This window comes from Lissotriton helveticus, chromosome 8, assembly GCF_964261635.1.
Source record: "Lissotriton helveticus chromosome 8, aLisHel1.1, whole genome shotgun sequence".
Lineage (NCBI taxonomy): Eukaryota > Metazoa > Chordata > Amphibia > Caudata > Salamandridae > Lissotriton > Lissotriton helveticus.
The window spans coordinates 722,750,563-722,771,964 of NC_136069.1; the positions used below are offsets into that span (position 1 = coordinate 722,750,563).

At 41.4% G+C, this 21,402-nt stretch overlaps 1 protein-coding gene across 2 annotated transcripts in view; it reads right to left on the reverse strand.

Moving 5' to 3' along the window:
- Positions 1-21,402, reverse strand: part of SLC15A1 (solute carrier family 15 member 1) — a 120,827-nt gene that overhangs the window by 43,916 nt on the left and 55,509 nt on the right. For both annotated transcript variants that reach the window (XM_078657518.1, XM_078657517.1), the window contains exons 9-14: positions 18,083-18,169; positions 13,123-13,212; positions 8,599-8,643; positions 8,197-8,229; positions 8,012-8,100; positions 2,916-2,997 (exon numbers count right to left, since the gene is read on the reverse strand). In XM_078657518.1, coding sequence (XP_078513644.1) covers positions 2,916-2,997; positions 8,012-8,100; positions 8,197-8,229; positions 8,599-8,643; positions 13,123-13,212; positions 18,083-18,169 — 426 coding nt within the window. The remainder of the gene's footprint in view (positions 1-2,915; positions 2,998-8,011; positions 8,101-8,196; positions 8,230-8,598; positions 8,644-13,122; positions 13,213-18,082; positions 18,170-21,402) is intronic.

Sequence of the window (21,402 nt, forward strand, 5' to 3'; positions counted from 1 at the left end):
ATTAAAGGTTCAGGGGAGTGGATCCAGGTCATTTCCAGGGAGTCTCCTTGCTTTTTGCTTTTTTCGTTTAAAGATTTTAATTTTTATTAGCATTTTAAATAAGTACAGGAACAACAGGGGGCCAATGTACTGTACCACAGCTTATTAGTATGAAGTACATAGTATATCAACCCCCCCCCAGGCTCAGATCATCACATATAAAGAAAAAGTGAATTTCGTACAACATTGCATTAGTGACAGTTTCTATGGGCCAGTGGGCTATTATCATGTTAAGTCCGGAAGGAGTTAATCGGTGTTAGTCTTTTCACCCCGAGAAGTCTCCGTATCGTCTGTATAGAGTTGTCACCACCCGGAGTCTCCTTGCTTGTTGAAATATCTATGTGGAAGTGTCCGGCTGATAGAGAACCAGTAGACTGGTGTGTACTGGACATTTAATTAGCCAGCCTACGTGAACCTTCTCTCCTCTGTCTAGAGAGTGGAGAAGTCTCTGAAGAAGGCCCGGATGTGGATGGAGAAAGTCTGCACTTTTACAGAGAAACCTCAAAAATCAGTTGTAACTTGACATTCTGAAAGAAGACCTCTCTCCATCGTGAATCCCTGGGTTGATGTCCAAGAAGGCTTTTCTGAAGGTATAGAGGCCTTTGAAGTGGCAGGGAAGAAGTAACAGAACCTTTCCTTAACATTGTGGCTCATAAAGTATTACTCTTAAGAGGATCCAAGACAATATGCCACGGCACGCCAAAAAGATGCAACCTTGATGGCTACGTTTTCTGCATTGGTTCCACTTGGATCTTTTGATGTGAAGTCTGAGGTTTCTGTGGGGTCCCATAAAACTTGTATCCTACTTCGTGAAGCCATATGAGGGTGCAGCCTCCAAACATGCCTGCAGAAGATGTTCAATCACCAGAAAGATCTTTGAGTCTAGAGGTGAAACATTTAACTGGGACAAATCACCAAATTGTCTTTAACCTTGTTACATCACCTGTCAGCCAGCAAAGGGGGACTCAGTATCAGTCTTCCATAGTTATTGATCAGGGGGACACAATCGATTGTGTCCTATATCACTCCATCACCGGTCAGCCTCGAAGGATACCTGGGTTCTAGTGAACTGCACCCCATTAATTTGACAATAATCTCGTATAATAGTTTTTTTAATACTTTCTGAATCCTACATCCAATGTTCTTCATTTTGGTGTCATTTTTCTCTTGAAATATTGTGAACAGCACCCCAATGTTTTATATTTATTTCCCATTGTTCCTTTTGATACAGTTTTTTGTACCTCTAGATCAGTACTCCTGATTCATAAATGTTTATTGCAATAGGTTTTGCCTTTTTAAATAAATTGTTTCCTAACGATAAAGCTGTTTTGATGTTCTTGCACATGTATCACATCCACTATTCTCTGAGGAAGGTCTTACCGCTTATGTCACGCACGTAACTTGGGCTTCATCCTGGACTCCTCCCTCTCGATGACCAGAAAAGTCAACGCCGTCTCATCATCATGCTTCAACACCCTGCGCATGCTCCGCAAGATCTTCCGGTGGATCCCCACCGAAACCAGGAAGATAGTCACCCAGGCACTCGTCACCAGCCGCCTGGACTACGGAAACACCCTCTACGCCGGAACCACAGCCAAACTTCAGAAAAGACTCCAACGCATCCAGAACGCCTCTGCACGACACGTCCTGGACATCCCCCGACACAGCCACATCTCCGGCCACCTGAGAGACCTGCACTGGCTCCCCGTCAGCAAGAGGATCACGTTCAGACTCCTCACCCACGCACACAAGGCTCTCCACGACCTGGGCCCCAAGTACCTCAACAACCGCCTGACCTTCTACACTCCCACTCGCCAGCTACGATCGACCAGCCTCGCCCTCGCCGCCGTTCCTCGCATCCGCAGAGCCACCACCGGAGGAAGATCCTTCTCCTACCTGGCAGCCAAGACATGGAACTCCCTCCCCATCCACCTCCAACGAACCCAGGACCATCTCTCCTTCAGGAAGCAACTCAAGACCTGGCTTTTCAAGCAGTAACGGACCCCTCTCCCCCAGCGCCTTGAGACCCCTCCGGGTGAGTAGCGCGCTATACAAATGTTATGATTGAATGATTGATTGATATAGCTAAGTGCACGTTGCCTTAACCATAAAAGTGAAATGACAGAGAAGGTCTATAATTAAGGATCATTAAAAAGTTGTATGTTACTTCTAGGTTCCAGACAGAGAATCAGGTATATGAGGTACACAGGTAGATCTGTGTGATAAAGAGAAAGGCAAGTTCTGAAAATGTATTCTAGGCTGTGTAATATTGAGCAAGATCCAGAATTAGCTGAGGTTAGTTAAGAAGAACAAAATGATTCCTGATGCAGTTTTAAGTATTTTGTGGACTGTGTTTTCCATATATATTTACTATAATGTGGCTGTTATGTGAGGCACCGTATTGGATTATATATTACATTAGTAAAACTATCATGTAATACTCCATTTTGTGTCAATGTGTAATCAAAGTTACGTGTTAGGACAAAGATATGGGTGGGAATATAGAGAGTGTACAGAGTTTACCTGTGCACATCAATACTGGACTGGATTGCACAAATTAATAACAATAACAGTCCACTGACACTGGATCATAAACAGGTCCTGTGAGTTTAATAATGAAAATGATTTGATGGTGTGGAACAGTGACCATCACTCAATGACAAGTAGCTTATCCTAAAAAAAATGATTCCCAAAATATGGTGTTTGTATCTGCCAGAGTGTCATTCATGAATAAGTGTTAAAAGGAGCAGTGTACATGTAGATATCACTATTAGCCAAGTGTGCTTATGATTCAAGGCAGCAACGTGGATTGTGTGTGCTCCTAAACAGTTTAAAAAGACTTGAACAACATTTTATGCTGGACTTTGGTAACTTACGTCAATTTCAATTTGCACCAGGGCAGCTGCAATGAACGCCAGTGCAGCAAGGAACATTCCAACAGTAATCTTCTTCAGGGGCCTAGAGAAAATGTAGAACTTTTGTCATGGCAGAGTTCATTTTGTTAATTCCCAAACCTAATGCTTTCCTTTACATTAAACTGAGTTGTACTTCATGGCAGTGCACCACTGATCATTTCATAAAACTGGTTAAATAGGGGAGAGGATGTGGCCTTACTAATAGGGCGGTCGAACTCGAAGCTGGGGAACCCGATTCTAGTCTCGGCACGAACGTTCAGCATTCTGTGATTCTGGGCAAATCGCTTAATCTCCCCATGCCTAACCCCCCCAAAAAAATTAATGGTTCCGTCTTTAATGCAGCTGGTGCTCATGTAAAGCACTCTGATACCTTCGGGTCCAGTTCACGTAATATAAAACTCAAAATAAATATATATATCTCATTATTTACAAATCTGATGCCAGATTTGTCAATTGACTGCATTCAAAATACCTGTACTAAGACCACCTTAGGTTTTGCAAATGTATCTTGGCACTTTGCTACACCCTTTAAGCTTTGTGCTTTGCAATCTCAATGGTGAAACACAACGGTGACATTGCCACACCTCAAAGTGTGAGGGGCCCACTTCCACTTTGGCTAATATGTATATATCTATGTGGTCTTTATAAATTGGAAAACTAGCTGGAAAGCGGCCCAATGTGGCCCACCATCAAATGCAAATAAACAGTCAATATGTGATTGGGGGAGTTGCTGGTTTCTAAGAGTGAAAGCAGACAGTTACAGCAACATGATGTTGTGCTCTTTAAAGATATGTGTCTTTAACTCTTTCAGAAATTGAAGCTGGGTTGGGGCAGTCCTGATGGATATTGGAATGCTGTTAAAGATCCTGGGTGTATAGATGGAGAGGATTTAAGCACAAATTTGATTCTAACTCAAATAGATTGAAAGTTACTAACCAAAGTGGAACACATGGTGCAGTGAAGTGAGAGACCCTTCGCCAAAGTTAACTGGTCACTCTGTAGTTGCTCATTGTTTTTTTTAAGTATTAAACTGCTACAAATGAGGTGAAACATTTTCCCATTAATTATTAACCCCTTCTCTGCGCCGCAAATTCGCTGCGGCGCAGGGGGCTAGGGGGTGGGCATGGCACTTCGGTGCTCATGACGGCTCCACGCCATCATGCCTCACGGGCAGCGTGTGCTCATGACTGTGTTGTGCCGTCACAACCCCACCCACTCATTAATTCTCCCGCACAGGTGGGGAATTAGTGCTGCCGCGTGGGAGGAGCAGCAGCGGCACGACGTCTCCACGCCGTCATGAGCACACACCTACTGTGACTCATGACGGCGTGGAGTCGTCATGAGCACTGAAGGGGTTAATGTGTGCTAAAGTGACAAATAGAGAACTAACACTGTTTAAGAATGTGACACATTATGCAACATTAAGGTGCCTCTCTCCATGTGTTTTTATATTTTCCATTTCTTTGTCTCCCGTCTGATGGCGCCTTGAGTACGGTGTGTCGAGCACCACCAGAGATGGTGAGCTTGTCAGCTAGATATGCAGGGGTTCTGGTTGTGATGGCTTTGTAGATGATGTGGGTGGATTTTTAAGATGGTGCGTCTGGCAAGGGCAGTCAGCGGAGTTGGAAGAGGTGGTGGAGGTATCTGGGAGGCAGTGGACCATTGAATTGCCACCATCCTTATGGGAGACTACAAGACCATCATTGCTCAAGTCTACCAGCTTTTCCATTGATCAGCCTCACTATCTGGTATGATTACCAATGTTATTGAAGACAATACATATCGAAGTTAGGTCGTGAGTTAAAAAGAACGGGGGATCAAATAGACAACATTTACTACAACTTCTTTCAATTATTTTAATACAAGCATCTCTGAGTAAAGATGAGGCATGTATGAGATCACTTAATATTGATTACCGCTTCTTTTTTATGTAAATATATTATGACACTCTTATTAATTGAAATACACACTCATGTAACCTTTACTGTATCTAGTATTCAAAACTTTATTGATACAACAAACATATAAAAGATATACCAAGGAAATCTAGTATATCCTTCTGTGAATTGAGCCATTACATAAGTAGCAGTTACCATAATTTTATTTTGTATTTAACAATTTTAGTTTTGTATGAAAGGTCTCTCGCAACACCAACTTTTATCATACATTAGTTTCAAAGTTTGACCATTTTTGAAAATAAAAAACCTATTTAGGCCACCCTTACCAGCACACTTCTATAACCGATATTTTCCCCGCAGTCTTAAGTGTTCACTTATTCCCAGAAATAAGTACAAACCCTTATGCCAAACTACTCATTTTGTGACAAATAAAAACTTGCATTACGATAAAAAAATAGTCACAAGATTGTGAAATGATGAGCGTCTATGCCACTTCGACATTTATATCGGAGTTGTAGCAAGCCTTCAAGATGAACTGAGGTTCTCAGTGATTCAAGTTATCTCTAACTTCACACTCAAGTTGGATAAAGGTATGATAATTCTATCTTTGTGGTGCAGTTTGTTAGTCCTACACTGTGAGGTAGGTTTGTACAATGTTATACATCTTTTTAAAAGAAAACTGGCACAAATAATTTAAGCACAATCCACCAGGGGGAAATATGCTTCCACATTTAATTTTAATAGTCGTCTCAGAAGCAGATCATGCCTATTGTCTTTTCCAAGCCCTTTATTTTTAACTAGCAGCCCGTCCCGACGTTGTCCGGGTATGAAACAGAATGTGTGCAATGTGTGTAATAGGCAAGGAAAATTTATTTTAAAATCTTGCGGTAGAGAACATTTTTAGCATGAAGTGTCACAATAGTTAGGCATGTGTGTGCAGATACTGTTTGTATCTCGGAGTAAGAAGTATTAGCAGATGTCTCTAGTGTGTATGTACTCCACTTCCGTAGGTAAGCGTGTGTGAAAGTGCATTCAGTTGTAAATTTCGTGTCCCCACAGGCATGCTGAATCGCGACATCCCCCGCTCGAGGCCCGGCTCCAGTTTTGTTTGATGTTGTGCTTGTGGTGTAAAGTCGTTGATGCAGAGAGTTGAGTGGGTGACAGCGCGCGCTGGAGACGCTGCGCGTGTGGGAAGGTGCAGTCAGTTCAAAGGTTAGTGTCCCAGCAGGCGCGCTTAGTCGCGTCATCCGCCGCCTGAGCCCGGCTCCAGCCTTGGTTGATGTTGTGCGCCTGGTGTCAATTTGTTTATGCAGAGAGTTGACTGGCTGACAGCGCGCAGGATACGCTGTAGTTAGTGTCCCCGCAGGCACGGTCAGTCGCGTCTGCCCCCGCCTAAGCCCAGCAATTGCCGCGCCCATTGGCCAGGCCCCAAGGCACGCTTTTTTGGGGGGGGATGTGCCGCGCGATTGTTGCGCCCATTGGCCACTCCCCTTGCTGCCGCGCAATTGCAATCGCCGCACCCATTTTCCTTGTTCACGCCCCCAGCACAACGCACACGTTAAAGGAGCGCTTTTTTTTTGTCGTCTTGCCGCGCCCCGCCCACGCCCACAAGGGACTACTTTGCTGGTAAGGTTCTTTTACCTTTCAAATATATATGGTGGGCATCTGTATAGCCTATGTCCTTCTGCTGCAACTACCCTTTCCAATGCTGTATTGGGTGTTGTGATTGGTGCTGTGGTTCCTGAGATTACCCGCCTCAAAGGTTTGGGCTCTCTCTTTATAATATTAGTATAGATTTTACTGCCAACTCGAGGGAGTTGTGGTCATTATTCCTTGAGTAGTCACCTACACAGTGAATGCTACCTAAATTGACTCAGAGGTTCCTGTAACTGATTAACTAATCATTTTATGATACTTCAGGAATAATGATTAATTAATGTATCATAATGGCTTCCATAGAAAGCAGTGTGGTATGCTGTGTTTATGCTTACCATTCATATATTGAATTTGGCAAAAGTTTGTTGCACCCTCAAAATAGTGGTTGAGATGGAAGAGGAAAGTATCAGATAGATTCTGCTGGTACCCTGGATTGCAGTCATTGTAACAAAAGACCAGCACTGTTCTGTCACAGTGGTGACATATTTTCAGGTCAGTTCACAATGCTGAACTTGGTCGTACCACATGAGTAATACCATGACCTCAGAGTGTATCAAACCAAGCCAATGGGTTTTGCAACAAAGGCAACTTAAAGCCTGATACTTTATGCAAATTTACCAGTGATGCTTCTTGCATCACAAGTCTGGTATTGAAGGGATCATTTTCTGTGAAAAATAGTGTTACCACTTGTCTATGCTCAGAACATGAAGCCATCATCCTTACATCCCTTCAGTTATGTACAGGAGTGGCTCATGCAGGTAAGAGCGGTGGGGTGTGGTGGAGGGATTCAACAGATGACAATGGATCAAAATAATAGTGATTTGATCTTGAAAGAAAATTACAATTAAGCTTTCTTGACGGTTGTTTCCAAAGTATAGAAAGAATTAATCAACTCAAAGAAACTAAACTTTACAGGGAAGAGGTGTGGCGCTGCAGCCAGGGCGACTGACACCGTACGCTGGGGTTCACTGTTCGATCACCGGCGGCAGGTCAGCCCAGCACCATGTGACTCTGGGCAATAGCTCACTTAATCTTGCCGGTGGCCCCGAGCGCCGGGATGCCTCTGGGTAGCTGTGCGCTTTACAAATACTGGATTTACATTTTTACATTAAAGCCTCTATAGAGAAAATACTGTATTAATGTAATGTACCCATTTACAACATAAAGTACATAAACCAGAGACATCAGATTCACATAGCAGTTTGTCTCTTAAAAGCTCATCTCTCTGGCAGCTGTCAGTTTGTAAAAAAATCCGGTGCATTGGGTATTAGGAGATAATTTGCAAGGGGCGGCCCGAAATATTGAGTTCCTTAGGGCCTCCACAGGGTTTAATCCGGCACTGATCACAGGGGTGCCTAAGGTGCTATACATGTTGCAATGAGCACTGATTAAGGAAATATGTTTCTTTTAGATTTGTTGTCTGTACATTTATCGCAAATGGACATCTTTATAGTCTGGCATCGATCCAGCCCCGCCCAATACCCCTAATTTAGCAAGACTTACGTGAAGTTGAGGTTGCATTTTCTGATCAAGGGATAAAGGCAACCATCCACAATCGGGACAAGTATGAGGATCAGGATGGGGTTCACCGTCTGTTGTGAGTAGTAAAGGGACATGAAATTATTAAACATCTAAACTCAACCTCCTGAAGAGAATGCAAGCCTTATAGCCATACCGTGGGAGCTTACCTGCATCTGATCAGGCTGTATGGTAATGGCTCCCTGGAACATGAAAAACAAGTAATAATGAATGAATGAATGAATGAAGTATTAATTCTATTTTAATTTAAGATTTGTGCCCATTTTCGGTTTAACGAAAAACATATATACATAATTTTCATAATTTGAAAATACCTATGACAGCATTACAGTAGTTTAAAACATTCTAGTAAAATGTTATCAGTTTATTTGAGCAAATATATAACATTCCATTTATAAAGGCTTATTTTATCTAGTTCGCTTACAAACAGCTAAGGAACATTCTTAGCACATCTAAAGATTTACAGCAGATGAATAAAGGATCAGTTGATTCAATGTCAATATTGTGCAGTTAGCAAAGTAAATACGAAAGGAAACAAGATCAACACTCACAAAGTTTCCGTCCATTGTGGTGGCTTGCAAAGTCCATCTAGAGCCCTTCGGGAAAATAAATGACATAAGAATTTGAGATACCGAAGAAATACACTATAGTCTTACTCACAAACTGAAAAATCAAAACCACACATCCAAGAGAGACTTAAGATAATCTGTGTCTATTTTAACACTACCTTTATTATAATTTTCAAATGAGAAAGATACCCAGATTGGGAGGGGAACCCCTTTTAAAACAAATACACAATTTAAGTCTCTTGGATATCGTACTGGTGTCCTCTTTAATACTACTATTGGAGGACCAAATACATTCCCCACTTTATATAAACACCTAACCTTACAGCATGGATAGGTAATCGCTTCTCCTACCCTATTGTGGTCAGACAATCAACAGAGAGCCCTAACAATAAAATCCTTGATTTAATCAGTTTTCCATACAACATATTGCACAGAAGCTTGCCAATGGGATCACTCAGTATATCATAATCTTTGCCTGACTTTAGAGGCTTGCTCCCATCCTTCTTTGGCCTTCTGTTTCTAACATTGAATCTCCAACAAGATGCCCACACATTTCTGGCATCAACATAAGTATTATATTTTTCATCTTTCCAAGACATTCCTAGCTGTGCCATTTGCATCAAACTATCTTCACTACCTTGATAATGAATTGTTTTTTATCTCAATGAAGCACTTGCACTTTCCCCCCATTAATTTCAGTTCACTGAAGTTGCCAGTTCTCTGCAGATCTTTATTCAACACAGAATTGTTCTTCCTGGCATCACCAAGGATTTGTTCCTTATTGTGAGTGACCATGAATCCTGAATTTCAATGTTGACCCCTGCCAAACTGCTCATTGCTCCGTCTTGCCCGCACAATCTTAACATGGCGGACATCCATCTCTAAACTGAAGCAAGGATGTTTGAATACCTGGGTCATTATGAAATGCATCAGGCCATCCCCTTACACTGCTTCGACTGGACCAACGATTCTAATTTGGATCTACGTTGCACAATTTGCCATGTATTCAATTCTTTTGGCCTACGCTCTTTTTTCATAAGCATTTAAGTTCTGGAAATGCTTCCTTGTTTTTCTTTCTAATCACCCTGGTTTTCACTTTTATAGTCGCAAATCCAACGTCTAACATAATCATTCAATCATGTTGCATATATGGGTTGCCCTTTGGCCTTCATTTGAATTACTTGATCATCCTTTTAGCATCTAGTGCTAGCTCTTAGCTTGGTGAGGGCTGTCTGAAGGTTAGTTTGGCCGGTGTTCTTACTTTTTCTGGTTCTATGTCTCTATCATCACCATTGCCCATCTTTCCCTAGTGCTTTGGCCAAAGGAGCTTGTTTCTTTACTACATCCTACCTTATAAGCATGTTGGAATTACTGAAATCTAATCCCAATATTCAGAGTTGTATGGTATTACCACAATCTTGCTAATTTTCATGCCGCAAATCTTTCCAGATGGATTCTGGAATTCTCCTATCAATTTCTTGGAACATTTGGTGCAATACCTAAATCAGTCCTACATTCATTGTAAATGTGTCCACCAGAGATTTATTCACAATGTGTTTCGGAATATTTGGTAAACACAATACATGCAAATTAATAGGCACTCAATACGCCTATTGCAAGACAGCTGTTATTTCATTAGAAAAGCATTTACTTTGCCATTTTATGAAGAAGGGAAAGAGTTTAACATTCCTTGAAAGTGATGATAATGGGTTTTCTAATCTTTTTACTAATTTATCATGGCACAGAGCAGGCCAGAACTGTGTGGTACCAATTCTAATGACTTAGGGCCATATGTATCAAGCAAATTTCGCATTCGCAAAGGCCGAAATTCGCAGAATTTCGGCCTTTGCGAATCCGAATTTGCTAAATGGTATGTATAAAAAAAAATCTGGTGCAAAACAAGGAATCGCAAAATTTACGATTCCTTATTTTGCAATTGCATTTAAGGAATCGCAAATTTTGTGATTCCTTAAATGCAATGTATGAAGCAAAAAAAATGTGCAAAATGTCCTTAAGGAATCGCAAATTACCACCAGCTTCTAGTTGGTGGTAAGTTGCGAATTTCTTGAAAAATTCAAATTTTTGCATTTTTCAAAGTGCCATGTGACGCACATACATGCCCTTAGGGCATGTATGTGCGCCACATGTGCACCCATGCATATTTCAGGGGTGCAACAGGGTGTCCTTTGGACACCCCTGCACCCTTGAAATTATTCTCAATTTGCGATTAGCAAATTGCGAATCGCAAATTGAGAATAACTTCCCATTCATTCCTATGGGCCTCCTGGCCCATAGAAATGAATGGGAAAGTATTCCTTAATTGCGATTCGCAATTTGCTAATCGCAATTAAGGAATTTTAGGAAATCGCAAAAAAAAATTGATTTTGTACATACCTACCTATTTGCGATTCTCAAAAAGTGATGTCTTAAAAATCGCTATTTGAGAATCGCAAATCAGGTTGATGATACATATGGCCCTTTGTCTTTGCAACTGAACAAGAGGCTGCAGACAGTTAGACATACCCATCTATTCTGAAAGGATCAGCCCAATGAAAAATCTAACTAGCTGTTGGCAGACATGGTTTAATAGACAGATCTGCTGGTAATGCTTCAGTTGTGCCCAGTTAATACAAAAGAGAACTAATAAAACTTGTTTTTATATATTGCTGTGCAATGTAGCATTACTCTCTGTAAGCACTTTAAAAAATCAGTGTTACTGGTCCCCAAGGTAATGGTTAGCAGTGTATTGACTTTGAGAGGATGAAAGTCTTAGATGACTTTGTCATAATTCAAATTTGTGACTTACAGGCAACAGACAAATTTCAGAGGCAAGTACTTTGCTGAGTCATGTTATAAGCCATGTTGCCAGCTCGCTGCAACAGGTTGAGATCAAGCCAGTAACTATAACAGAATGATGACTGGATCCAACATTTCTGGTTAAAATTCTTTGACTTGATCTAGCTTTAACTAGTTGATCTGTTTTAGATACATTTCAGTTTTATTTGGCACAAATTGCATCGCTGGGTGTCAGGCTGCTGGACCTCATAAAAATCAAGAGAGACCAACACAATTCAAAGGGTATGTACTAAAACACATCCTAAACCCTAAAACTCAACCCCAAACTGATCTCTACGTGAAATTTACAGAAAGAAAAATGGCCAAAAGCAATAGTAGGCCGGTGCCAATTTTATTCTGACAAATAACCTAGAAAACAGTCGGCAGAAGAGATGAGAGGCACAACTTTACAGGAAGAGCATTCCTGGTCTTTGGGAACAAGCTAGAAAAACATTGGGATAGAATCTCGTTGTTGTTGAATCTTGGAGTTTTCTGAAGACTAGCTTACTGTATAAACCCCTAGGGTATGGGTTTTCAAACCGGGGGTCGGCCCCCTAGGGGGTCCTCGAATGATCCCATGGGGGGGTGCCAGGCATAGGTCAAAAGAAGCATTATGCTGATAACTGTGCTTTAAAGCAGGGATGAGTGTCAGTAAGCTGCTCTGTAATAGGCCATCACTAACCTCTTTTGTCATTTATATTATGGCCGGGAGTATGTGTCAAAAGGAAAGGGACTCCAAATATTCTTCAAACCTCCCCGCCCCCATTTCCGATAATCACACTGTGGATACTTTTACACATAAGTAAGGGTTGCCTGACCAGAATAGTATGTTTGGCAATCATGTAACTGATTGCATTTTTAAAATTGCAATTATTCCTGTACATGATTATTGTATTTACTCCCCTTAAGTCATCATGCTCCGTCGTCTAGCCCATTCTTCGTTCATCCAGGTGTATAAATGATCTGTTAGATGTTCACCATTTGATTCAATGCCTATTAGACTCCCCATTTGACTCATGTTTTGAATATTATTTTGATATTGGTTATTATTCCTGTATATGATTATTGTACTTATTCCCATTTTGTCACTATGCTCCATCGTGTAGCCCATTCCTCCTTCACTCAGGTTTATAAATGAGCTGTTATGTGTGCACTATTTGATTCAATGCCTATTAGATTCACCATGTTAGACTCATGATTTGATTTGTCCTTTCCCTCAAATTGTAAAGCGCTCTGATATCCTTCGGGATCAAGTTTGCGCTATATAAAACTTTATAAATAAACAGAATTTCTCTGCAACTGCAATGTTTAAATAAGTCTAGACATATTTATACTTTACTAATTTAATGGCATAATCGTGTAAAAATCTATCGGGCGCTCAATGAATTTTCTTTCCCACTGGGGGGGAGGGGGGAGGCGTGGAGCATTAAGGTTTGAAGACCACTGCCCTAGGGTTTCCAGATGCCTTACTCTACCCTGCAGATGGGCTGCTTTATATGAAAAGCAAATACCTTTCCAATCCTGGTTCTTAAATGAACACAGTGAAGCTCTCTCAGAATAGGGGCTATGTGACTGAAACTCATTGCACTAGAAATATCATACATGCAACTGTGGTCCCCCTGTCTTCAGCAGAAGCAAACATAAAATGTTCAAGTACTTAGAATCTGTTACCTGTTGATCATAGAGGGCCCAAAACATGGGGAGTGGAATGTACAGGAACAGAACCTTCACCACCATCTTGATCTGTGCAATAAGGCGCTCCTATTGTAAAGAAAAATTACATGAAAATGCAGGTTGACTTTCAGGAGAAAAACAAGGAATACATCCGTGCCTGTGCCATAGAAAAATATGTTGGACTAATTAATTCTTCCTGAAAGGAAATAGTTGGAGACTCATGGCTCGACAAAGCCTCTGGAAGGGGATATCTGGCCAAGTTTAAATCTTCCATTTTGATCCACTCAGCATACTGCTTGTGAACACACTGATCTTAAGCATCAACAAGTTATTTTCTTTCAGTTTATGTTCTAACGTCCATACTATACTGCAGTGATCCTAGTGCTCACATTCGCCCGACCACTATTTTTTTTGTTGCTGCTTTTGATTGTATATAGGGTTTTTGGTTGGAATGTTATAGTTTTATGCAGCATCCACTTGTGCATGAATTTCAATAAGGTGTTGCCAATGGCTATCAGTGGCTACCCTTTGGTATCCCTAGTGTTGCTCATGCCGCCCTGCTGTCAGGGGCCATAAAAGCATTTGCCGCCCAATAAATTATTTACCTTCTGCATTTCCCACCACTTGCCCTTTTCTAAGACCTCAAGCAACAAATAGGAGACTGTAGAGAGTCTAAGGGAGGGATAAGTGTCCAACCCTTTGATGTCATCAAGGATGAAATGGTGTCATGTCTACTGCTACCCTTGTCACTTTTGTAAACCAACATGCATCCTGTGGAGTACAGTAATGCAACTGAGATGGACCTGCACAGGCATGAACACTTGTCAGAAGTGATGGTAGTCCGGCTGTAGGTGTGCCAAGAGCCACCAGAGACGTGTGCTTGTCCTCAAGATAAGCAAAGGTTCTGGTCATGATGACTTTGTAAATGACACATCTAGTTGTGAAGGTGGTGTGGGATGGTAAGAGGAGCCAATGGAGTTCCATCAAGTGAGAGTTAATGTCATCATATTTCCTCCGAGACTAGATGAGACATGCTGTGCCATGTAGGATGCCCTTAAGATGTGCCAGTGTGGAGTCTGGTAGCCCATGGAGCTCGTGTTACCACCATCCAAATGTGAGGGAATCAATCAATCAATCATTGTACTTATAGAGCGCGCTACTTACTCGTGAGGGTCTCAAGGCGCTGAGGGGGCGTGGGGGGGGGGAGGCTGGGTGCCGCTACTGCTCAAGGAAACAGGGAATCAGGCCTCGAAATCAGTTCTGAAGTTGCTCTTTGGAAAACCTGGATTCACTTTCTACAGAAGAGAATGCTGCTACCTGGCTGTCTGTTTTCTGTCACTGTGTTCCTTAAGGGTGAGGTTGGTGTCCACGGTGAATCCAAGTGACTTGGCATTTGGTGACAGTAGGGGTTCGAAGCTTTCAAGGTTCATGTCATTGAGCCTGTTTTGTACTATTCCTTGCTTGTTGTTCTTGTCAAATAACAGGAATTCTGCCTTGAGTGGGTTCAGCTTTAGGGAAGGGGTGGATAGCCAGGTCTGGATGAGGCAGTGCTTGAGGTGTTGGACGTGTGGAGGAGAGGAAACATTCAGGTACAGTTATGTATTGAGGGCACATTGCTGGATCTGGATGCTGTTATCTGTGAGTAGAGCCCCAAGGGGCTCTTTTTAGAGGCTTTAGGTGATAGGAACCCTGGGAATCACTTTACTTTGCACACAAGTCTTTCCTTTTATTGTGTGGTGGTGACAAGGTGCATGTAGAAAAGCATCAACAATCAACATGTCTCTAATTTTAGAGGGTTTTGCCCATAGAGCCAACCCTCCATCTGCCAACCAACACACTACTAAGTGTGTTTTTCAGCCCGGAACCTGTCAGAAGTCAGATATCTTTGTGAGGCCAGGTGCAAAAGCTTAATGATGGACAATTTGGACACCTTTTCAGAATTTGCCAGATGGTGTACGCATCTGTGTCTAAAGAAAAATTAACTCCAGTAAAAGATAAAACATGGCATCTGATGCCCTCTAGTGGTATGTCCATGGCAGGACTACTTTCAATTACAAAAAAAACTATAAGCATTTTGCTAAATATAATGCATCACCCTCTGCCCGGGGGAGTAGTTTGGTCAGTAAGACTGGGGAGAGTGTGAGCTTCAGATTTTCTGACAATCATGCTGGCACATTATGTTAATCATTATATGATAAGCAGCACATGAGGGTGGCTTAAGGGCCCGTAGAAAGGGATAGGAGTGTGGATTGTGAAGGGGTACTTAAAAAACGGTATTATGTAAAATAGCCATGTTATAAGACCTTCAAAACAGAGACGAGAATGTGTGAATGAGTATTTAAAATTACCAGGTGAAATCTGACATACATCTTGCCATACCCAACTGAAAGCTCCTGTACCCAACTTATTTTAAAATAATACAAATATTTAGGAGGGTATAACACCCCAAACACCCCACCCCTTAAGCTATGCCCCTGCCGTTTGGTTGTCTTTTAGAGGCAGTGCCCTTCAAAGAAAGTAGACTTGTAGCGCTGTCTCGGGTTCCTAGGCCACGAAGCAGAAGCAAACACTCAATACTGTAATTGAGGGTACTCATGATCATCATAGTCACAGTAGTCACTTTTGATATCTTGCAGCAATTAAATCTATTATGATAGCATAAGAAAACAGTCTTGCATTTCTTCACCAAAGACGGAGAGAAGGAAATGCTGAACAAAAGGGCTGCCTTTGAAGGCAAACATCAGTTATGGATTGGTACATGCGTGAATTAAGTGAGAGTATATGTAAACTCTGCTTATAACAGCATTTATTATTAATAACTTGCATCATTATTAATAATATCATTATTGTTATTATTACAATTATTATTATTGTTGATACTGTTAATATTCTTGTTACTGTTATTGTTATTATTGACATTAGTTTCATTTTTGAATTTCTGTTTATTATTAATTTCATTTTTTATCAACATAATCAACTTCATCAGAAGCATTATTATTTATACCGCTAATATTATTGTTATTACTAACATTATTTTTATTATTGTTTGTATTGATTTTTTTTTTAAGTTTCCTTTATTGGTTTTTTAAATGTATACATTACGGATGTCAATCCAAATACATGCAATATGTCATACAGCCTAAATATTGTTGGCAAACAGACGGAGTTAATAATGTGACATGCAACGCATCTGCCCGACCTTGATGCGTCTTATCATTGTACTGCTTACAAGTCATCCCTCTAAGCATTTTCAAACTATCCACCAATGCTGCCATAATCATGACTGACATACAATCCTCCAGTTTTTCAACTCTCACCAATTAAAGAGTATTAGAACACTGGAATGTTGGGAGCTTCATTGAAGACAATAGAGTGCTCCGAGCTTCTAATAGCCAGTAAAAGCCCAGAGCTCCAGCATTCTGATGTTTGTTCACAGCTGTTGCTGTGAACAAAGGCCTCATGGAGCCCGAGGAGACTTAAATTCCCTTGGTTTCACTGAGGCCTTTGTTTTATTTGTTAGAACATTTGGCCCTCTAGTGGCAGAATGTTCTAATAGCCTTTTAGCCCACCGTAGCTGGTCTATACTGGATTTAAAAGGCCAGTTCCAGACCCTCAGCTTTGGCTCAGGCCTTTAATGCTGGAGCGGGCCTTTAATGGTCAGTATAGCCCAATACGGTGGGCTATAAGGCTATAGTAAACATACGTTGAAACAGATAACCCAAACAGTAACTCAGTGGAGTTAATTACCTTGTCAGCAGGAGGATCATCTGCTTCCCCCTGGCATTATGCATGACAAGGGAGAACTGGTGCACTAGATGGGGAGTTCGGGGAGGACCAGAGGGGTCACCTGTAAAATAGGTGCTCACACCGATAATGGGTCATGACCATCACCTGCCAGTGCCCCAACCCAACACAGTCCAGGGGTCCCGGTCCAGTATTGATGTTATTGGTAATAACAACATTTTAACATCGACATTACTATAGCAGTCAAACATAGGATTATTTATATTTTCATTGTTATTTCTGTCATTATTATTATTGTTCTTGCTTGCATTATCAACATGTAACTATTATCAGCAGCAACAGAAATAGTAGATGATGCTAAAGTAAGAATACTGTTGTTCTTGACCCTCTATCTAATAACTATAATTATTTGATTATGATAATGAGTATTATTTTACAAAATAACAGTAAGAACTCATACTCGTACTAGAGCTAAAATTATTATGCTCATCACCATTGTTATTATTATCATTATCGCTATTATTATTAATAATAATAATAGTAACAATAGTAATAATAATAATATTTATCAAATAGCTTATGTTTTCTCTATGATGGGCTGTGTATTAAAAAATGTGATAGCCCTATATAATAATACAAAAGTACAAATTTACAAAGGTATATTGCATGCTCCTCTTTGATTGTAAGTGGGGATCCGAATACACCCTGCAGAAGGCACTAGCGGCCTGTGTTTACGCCTATCGGGGTTAGATTTGGGACTGGCACCTAAGAGTATGTCTGTGTGAAATTCATTTGCCTTGTACCGGGATAGAAGACTTTAGAGCATAAGCAAATGTGCAGCCAATGAGATCAGTGGATGATGGACATGGGTGGAAGAAGATGATTGGAAGGAAGCCTAATGTGTCCCAGAAGGGATTATACCCCTTGCAAGAAAGAAATACTAGCCATTGCCAACTTACTGGCCATGCTGGGGGGCGGTATGAGCGGTGGTAGTCCACTGACATCTCTGGGGCTGTAAGAGGGTATGTGTGAGTAGATGTGGACATTCTCTAAACTCCCAATGAAATGGCGCAATTAGGACTGGCGGTCACCATTTTAAGACTACAACAGTCATAATCATGAGCCAAAAAATTGAAGGTCTCTGGGCATTATTTTGCCCCTCATAGATACTGCACACAAGTGTTTTGGGGCGAAAAAAGCAAAAAATACTCACATCGTACTTTTCTTTAGCCCAGTCCATCCAGTGCTCCCTCTTAGGAATGGCTTTGCTGCGATTCCTAAACCGGTTTTTAATGGCAAACTTTGAAAAGAACAGAAGAAAGGCTATGAAATCAGAAACAGAAACACAGCAAAAACACACAACTAATCTTAAAAACTAGAATTAGCCAACATGTGGCTTCGTATTTCAGATTATGCCATTGCTTTGTGTGATATATGAAAGTGCATGCGAAAAAAACTATTTTTGTAGTAATCCACAAAATATACACAAGATTGCCCCATAATCATCCATGCCACAGGATGCATCCACATAACCCATTTTATATTTGCTTTTCTTCACAATCATGACACAACCAGAAGGAGCAGGTATGTACATTTTCGATCAATTCCCACTAATTATTGAAGCTAACAAGTGGATGTTTTTTGTTAACAAGGTGCTTGTGCACTGTGGTTGAGATATGGAGTTACAGATGAGTAACGGTGATTAACAGGGATGTTACAAGGAGAGCGAAGCTTGAGTTGTCTATGATGTCACTCAGAACTCCGAGGTGAAAAACATCCCAGTATTAACTTTTTACCCATCGATAATTTTATGTTATCTATGTCCCCAAATTCATCAGCCCCTGATTTCAACTGATATACAGAGGCACAGGAGTAATGAGGGAGCTATAAAAAATGGCCCATCCTCCCTGTCCCAAATGTTAAAGAAAAAGGAAATACATGGCCTCTGCCACCCACCCCCACGGCTCTCTGTGCTTTGCATCTCCTCCAGAAGCTCTGCTCCCTGCTCTCCAGCAATGCTCTGACAGCCTCTTAGAGAGCCAGGCCATAGCAGCCTTGAATACCTTTTTGACATAGCAACAGTGGGTAACAAATTGTGTTATCCACTGTTGCTATGCCATAGCAGTGAATTACAGGATTTAGAATACAATGCAGTAACCAGACAGATTGTCTGTTCTTGGAGTTCAAAGACTTTTCGGCCCTTGTATGGAGGGCTGATCTGGCCATAAAGGGCACAGAGAAAACCCCAGAAGGTTGAGGGCCAAGGGTATGTTTTAAGGGTGGGTTGATGGAGGAATCTTCAGCAACCCATCCTAACAAACACAGGGGCATATTACCAACAAGTAGCGATAATTATCGCTAAATAGGCTTAGCGGCGATTTTTTTTATCGCTGGAGATGTTAGCGGAGAAAACATGCTATTAGCAACGTTTTTCTCCATTGTGCTAAAATATCCAGCGATAGCGGCGAAATGCGTGAATATCGCTGAGAATATAGCGATATTCACGCATTAGCGACTAAATGCTCTTAGCCATGTTATCCACCTCCCATTGGATAACATGGCTAAGAACTGGTCTGAGCAGGCGTTAGTTTTTGGCGACAGCGGGAATATTTCCATCGCTACGCCTGCCTTGCTAATAGGCATAGCGACATTAGCGACTGCTTTCAGTCGCTAACTGGTTGGATACGCCCACTTTGCATGTCATTAGAGATAAACATCGCTGACATGCAAAGCGGGCCCCAAACCGCTCGCTATCGCCTAAAAGCTGTCGCAAACATCAGTTAGCGACAGCTTGCTAATAGGGCGATAGAATTATCGCAGCTTAGCGGCCGAAAACGGCTGCTAAAGCGGCGATAATTGCCTATGCCCCACAATTTTCTCACAGAGATGTACGAAAGTCCATCGCCAAATACTTCTAAAGACGATCAGATTCAGTCGATACACTCCCTGGGAGCAATATGGGGTTGGTATGGACACATGTTCAAGGGCTGCTTATAATTTCCAGTCTGCTCCTGTATGTGTGCCCTATATTTTTCATGTTTTTTAAACATTACTTAACCAGTTACTTCACCAGGAATGTGGCAAATTAGTGCTTAGGAATTCTACAGCAGATAAAAGCTCAACTTTTACCATTATTTTTATTTTGTTTTTGTTTCTTTGACGATCAAGCGACAAATTCGTTTTTTTGTTTTAATGAACACGTTTGTGGTTTTGGTGCTGACGTTGGCTTTTTCTGTGATCATTATTATTCTAATTGTTTCAAAATAGTTATTTCTATCCAAAATAGATGCACATGTTTCAGGCTTTTGGATTTTATGTGTTTATGTCCCTTGTAAACATGGTGTGCTTTTATTTTTATAAAGGAATTCCATGTACAAAAGAGAGCATTGTCGTTCCAGTTCCAGCATATTGATCTTCGTCCTGTCCGCCTTCTCTACTAGGTGGGCAACTTTTCTGAGATTATACCACTCTTGTATGTTTTTTAATGAAGTTCATGTGATCTGCCACCACCAAGTGCAGCATATTTAGCGTTTAGCAGAGCTGTAGGTCAAAAGCATGCACAGTCCTCACGATTAATTTCTGGTTTTGGAAATCAGTGTTATATGGCTTTCTGCTACATGATGTCCCTCCTTTTCTCTATTGAACATGCTAGTCATTCAACATAACCTACACCGCGCCTACTTGTGGGAGGAACTTTTTGTGGGCCTGGGGCCTTGTGTGAGGGAACCAGCTTAAGTGCTAACCTGTTGTTAACATGATAGGGCGTGAAGTGCCTTGATACACTCCCGTGAAAGAATTGACACTTTAGGCAACTGTAGGAATGGTTTAACTTTCTCAACATTTTCATGCCCCTTCCATATGTAAAGTAAGGAAGATTTTCCTGAATTTTGTCTTCTTGTTTCCTTCCTGTAGTGCCCACCCGCTGTGGGTAATTGAATGTACCCTATATGTGCCTTCACCTTTTAGAGCCGTAGCCTGCTATTGAACATAGGGCATATTTAATCACCTTTATCATAGGCTATTTGTCCCAGTATAAGCAGTAGCCTTTCAGCTCTATTTGTTCTGGTTAGTGACAGTTGGCCCCTCAAATCGCGAGCTGTCTGCACCGTACCCCTGATATAGCTTGCTTATCATGTATCTCTAGTGCCTTTATCTGAGCTGTTATGTTTTCCACCAGTGCTTTCCTCCCTCTTACTGCTTGCTTTGTTCTGCTGGAATCTAACCCCTCACTGTTGCCTTAAATGCCTCCCATTTTACTGATAATGTGGTGTCCTCCTCTTTGTTTGGTTGGTGTTCCCAGTTGGGATCCCAGTGACCATTTCCGCCTTTAGTGCTGGGTCCCTAAAAATGCGCCTGGTGAGGTTCCAGGTGTTCCATGTATTCGATTTGCCCCCTCCCCCACTGGATAATTTAGATGTGGGCATTGTCTCATTTTGGAAATCTCTGCCTCCCCTAACCCCTAATCAAGTCCTGTGTCATAAAAAGATAATGTGTTTGGGGGTATGATGCTTGGACAGGGACGTAGAGAGAACA